Source organism: Gossypium arboreum, chromosome 1 (assembly GCF_025698485.1).
Source record: "Gossypium arboreum isolate Shixiya-1 chromosome 1, ASM2569848v2, whole genome shotgun sequence".
NCBI lineage: Eukaryota > Viridiplantae > Streptophyta > Magnoliopsida > Malvales > Malvaceae > Gossypium > Gossypium arboreum.
This window is the reverse complement of record NC_069070.1, coordinates 4,665,942-4,670,431: the sequence shown is the minus strand read 5'-3', so window position 1 is coordinate 4,670,431 and position 4,490 is coordinate 4,665,942. Positions and strand designations below refer to the sequence as shown.

General features: G+C 39.2%; 1 protein-coding gene across 2 annotated transcripts; it reads left to right on the top strand.

Moving 5' to 3' along the window:
• The first annotated feature begins 483 nt into the window (after positions 1 to 483).
• LOC108483440 (transcription initiation factor TFIID subunit 15b) lies at positions 484 to 3,714 on the top strand. 2 transcript variants are annotated; one of them, XR_008281176.1, is made up of 7 exons: positions 484 to 908; positions 1,067 to 1,178; positions 1,352 to 2,072; positions 2,343 to 2,493; positions 2,570 to 2,642; positions 3,127 to 3,340; positions 3,464 to 3,714. XR_008281176.1 is itself a non-coding variant. In XM_053026439.1 (6 exons), the coding sequence occupies exons 1-6, from the start codon at positions 719 to 721 to the stop codon at positions 3,239 to 3,241; spliced, it is 1,362 nt and encodes a 453-aa protein (XP_052882399.1). In that variant the 5' UTR covers positions 484 to 718; the 3' UTR covers positions 3,242 to 3,714. The 2 variants fall into 2 exon arrangements, 1 of the variants encoding a protein (XP_052882399.1); XM_053026439.1 differs by having other exon boundaries at positions 3,127 to 3,714.
• The last annotated feature ends 776 nt before the right edge of the window (positions 3,715 to 4,490 follow it).

Genomic DNA, 4,490 nt, shown 5'->3' with positions numbered 1-4,490 from the left:
TTGAGCATGTTTTCTAAACGGGCTGGACCTCGAGTTGTTTGTCTAAATTTGCTCAAGTTTTTTTCACTATTGTTTACTAATGTTTCACTACTATTTTGCTATTGTTTGCTACCATTTTGATGTAGTTTTGCTATTATATTGTTATTATTTTGTTGTTATTATTTAAATATTATATAACTTTTATTTTATTAATAATTTTGCTACTATTTTAGAGGTATTTTTTGCTAAGTTGTAACTATTTTAATTTTATTTAAATATAAAGAATTTTTATAACATATTTTTAATTTGTTGAGAAATATTTATTTTAATATTTTTAGTGTATTTGATGTATTATATTTTTAAATTTTTTTCAAATAAAAATAATATAAAATTTTTAATGTGAATAGCCCAAGTTAGGGTTTAGCATAAAATTTTATATCCAATTTTCAAACTCAAAACATATTAAAGGAGAAACCAATTTGGCCATGATTAAATCTAAGTAGGCCTTATGAGTGACACGTGTTGGAGAATTGTATGCGATGCGACTCACCGCACAAAAAGAAAGAAGAGGGCAAGGCAAATAATCTATCGTCTCTTAGACGGGCGGCCTTTATATATTCCAACATCACACATTTTTTAATTTTACTGAACCCTAAATATTTCTTTTTTTTCTTGTTCTCTGTCCCCTAAAACGAACGACACAAACAAAACAAAAAAGCCCTAGATACATCGTTAAAGGATGTACGGTCAAGACGGAGGCGAAGCTGCTCCGCCTTCATATGGTGGTGGTTATGGCGGTTCTGGAGGCTATGGAGGCGGCGGCGGGGGTTATGGTGGAGGCGGACGAGGTGGAAGTGGAGGTCATGGGGGTCGAGGTGGAGGCGGCAGAGGAGGTGGTGGAGGATATGGCGGTGGTTATCAAAATCGAGGTAATTTTGTTTGTTCTTAATATTTTTTGTTAGATTTGTGGGGTAGCGTTGTTGAGTGTTCGTTTTCTCGCAAATTTGATATTGGTTTTTTGGAGATCAATCCGCTTTTAAGGTCTTGTTATGTTCTTAGTTTAATTAATGAGATCTTGATGCTGCAGGAGGCGGTGGAGGCTATCAAGGAGGAGAGCGTGCTGGAAGAGGTGGCGGAGGAAGAGGTGGTGGTCGTGGTGGAAGCGGCCGTGATGGTGATTGGCTTTGCCCTAACCCCAGGTAAACGATCTTCCACTGCTTTTGATTTCCTTATGGGGGGAGGTTTTCCTTTCCGTTGTGGATTTTGCATTGTTAATTAGTCAAATATTCAGGTTTTGGTTTGCTGCTGATATTATGATACTACTGTTAGTTGTTAGATTTGTGTTTATTTGAACTGGCATATGTTTATGTAGCTGTGGGAACTTGAACTTTGCAAGAAGAGTTGAATGTAACAAATGCGGTGCACCATCTCCTGCGGGTGCTGGTGGTGATCGTGGTAGTGGTAGTACTGGTGGTGGTTATAGCAGAGGTGGTGGTGGGGGATATGGCGGTAACCGCGGAGGTAGAGATGGGGGTAGAGGTGGTTATGATAGTGGGAGGAATAACAACTATGATGGAGGCAGAGGTGGAAACAATGATAATAGAAGCAGTGGTAGTAGAGGTGGTTCTTATGGAAGTAGTCAAGGGGGAGAAGATAGTGGGTACGGTCAAGTTCCTCCTCCAGCACCCAATTCTTATGGTGGGAATTATCCACCTGCTCCTAATGCATATGGTGTGAATGCAAATTATGGAATGGACTCAGTCGCTCCACCTACAAGCTATACTGGTGGACCTACATCATACCCTCCATCTTATGGTGGCCCTGCAGGTGGTTATGCTGGTGAGGGTTTGAGTGATGCACGGACTGGTGGTCGCGGTGGACCTCCTGGTGGATATGACGGTGGGTATGGTTCTGGTGGTCCTCGAAATCAGGGAGGTGGTTATGGTGGTCCTCCTGTTGATGCACCAGCTAAGATCAAGCAGTGTGACGGCAACTGTGGGGATTCTTGCGACAACTCAAGAATATACATAACAAATTTGCCACCTGATGTTACTATTGAAGAATTAAGAGACCTTTTTGGCGGCATTGGACAAGTAATGGCCAAATCTTATACTTTAAATCCATGTGCTGTCTAATGGGGATTATGTCGTCTACTTCATACTGGTGTTTCTGTTTTCTTTTCAGAGATGGTATTTTTGGTTTATGATAATTATTCTTTGAAACTTATTTTGTTCTCTAGTTCCATGTTTTCATGGACTTAGGGGTGTTTTATGTACGTGGTTCTATTGACAATTTCTTTTTCTATTTTGCATGAATATTTTTTTATCCTCACTAGTGTTTCTAACAATTCACTTCTTGTTTAGGTTGGAAGAATTAAGCAGAAGCGTGGCTATAAAGATCAATGGCCATGGAATATTAAAATATACACAGATGAGAAAGGAAACCAGAAAGGCGATGCAGTTTTGTCTTATGAAGATCCTCAGGCTGCCCACTCTGCTGGCAGTTTCTTTCACAGTAAGTACCTACAAACTTCTTCGTTTAGTTTGTTGCCTTAAATATTTCACCTCATCCTTGTGGAATCTTCTCTCAGATCATGTCATGAGAGGCTATTCGATCGGTGTGGCTATGGCAGAGAAGACTGCGCCCAAAGTATATGATCATGGGTATCATTTTAACCTTTGACTACCTAACTATAACCTTTTCATTTAGATGCCTTTTCCTGTCTCGAAGTGATTGAGATGTCCCATTGGGGTTTTCTTTGGATTGAGTTCATCTATATTGCAATTAGATGCTTTGCTTGACCATGTTATTTATGAATATACGATGCCGATAGAGCATTTTTTTCTGTCTATATTTTATATTGCCCTGTAGGATTCCTGCTTTTAAGGTTTTTTTTGCTTTCATTTCCTTTTGAAACCAAATATTCAAATGAGCACCTTTGGTTATCGTTAACAGCCTATGTTTTACTTCTCTTATCTTGAAAATCTGTGTATGGTTTGCATGTGGCAATATTTGGTTGCCCCTTTTCACTTTGGAAGTGAACAGCAAAAATGATTGCATAAAAGTTCTCACTTGTGTTTATACCAAGTAAACTTGTTCTTTTCCTAAATAAGTTCTGTTTTTTTTTTTTTTTTTTTAATTTGACAGAGGTGGTAAAGGTGGCTATGGAGGTGGTGGCGACAGGCGCAGGGATAGTTACAGAGATGGTGGTTCTGGGCCAGATAGGCATTACCATGGCGGAAATCGTTCGCGCCCATACTGAGAGGCTCTCAGCTTCAAGTATTTTATGCACTAAGAATGTGGTCTAAGGGTTCTAGTTGTGTTGTATTGACGGGATTGTTCTTGAACAGGAGACTAAGAGGTAGGTTGTTCACTTGTCTGGGCAATACCCCTTTTTTCTCCTTTTCCTCCTTTGTCTAGTGTTAGCTGGGGGTTCTTTCTTTCTAGTTGTCGCATTGATTGAATTTGCCTCAATGTTTTATAGAGGCAAGTGGATTAACTCCAAATTGCTTGCTGCTAAGGTAGGTTGATAATTTCAGGTGAGTGCGGCTCTTTCAAATCACATATTTACCCTTTTTATTTGGTAGTTAACTCTTAGTGGTGGACTTGATTTTGTTTCCTGTCTGCTGATCATGTTGGAACAAGCTTGTTATTTATATGCCTGCATGGGTATCTTTTATATCGAAAACGTGCTTGATTTAAAAGATGATGGGACATAGTATCCCATGCTGGAAACTAGGTGTTATTAGTGACAATCTCAAGCTCATTAATCTACTGGACATAATGTGACCTAAACTATGTCAATATATTAAGTCTCTATGCCATAATGTTGGCGAATTAGCTTGGTTTGGGCTTTAATTTTTTGTCATGTTGCCAGTGTCGTCAAGGCGTGCGCCTTAGAATTTTTCAACAAAAAACGCCTTTGACACCTCCAGGCAAGGTCGATTTGATCAGGTGCACGCATGATGCTCCTAGACATGCCTTCTTGTAAGGCTATAGGCATAAGTTTCTCATTTTATATACCTGTAATGGCAAGAAATGGATCATCTCAAAGTCCTCAATATTTGAGCATTCAACATCATGGACCATAAAGAAATAATGCATATTTTCTTTTAAGGAAATTGCATGTTTCATGGATAAACTAGACCGCACTTTCGAGACTGTAGATCTAAGCTTTATTATACACACACACGACTTCCAAAAACTCGTACACATACATGACGGTTGTGCTTTGTGCCAAAGATGCATCTTTGGCCCTAATTAAAAACTAGTTAATAGCTTGTACATAGTTGATTTGCTAAATAAGTTGGGAATGATGAGTGGTTGAAATGGCATCGGATGATTGAATACACGCTTGGTGGTGGCAGCTGTGTTATTGGTGAAGTATTTGAAATGCAGAACAATGGCTGAAGGGTTGTGACATTCCTTCATGATCTGGTTTCGTTGTAGCTTTGAGCCTAGGATATGCGAGCAACTTGTGATGCTGCATGATGTTGTTTAATAGTTTTAGT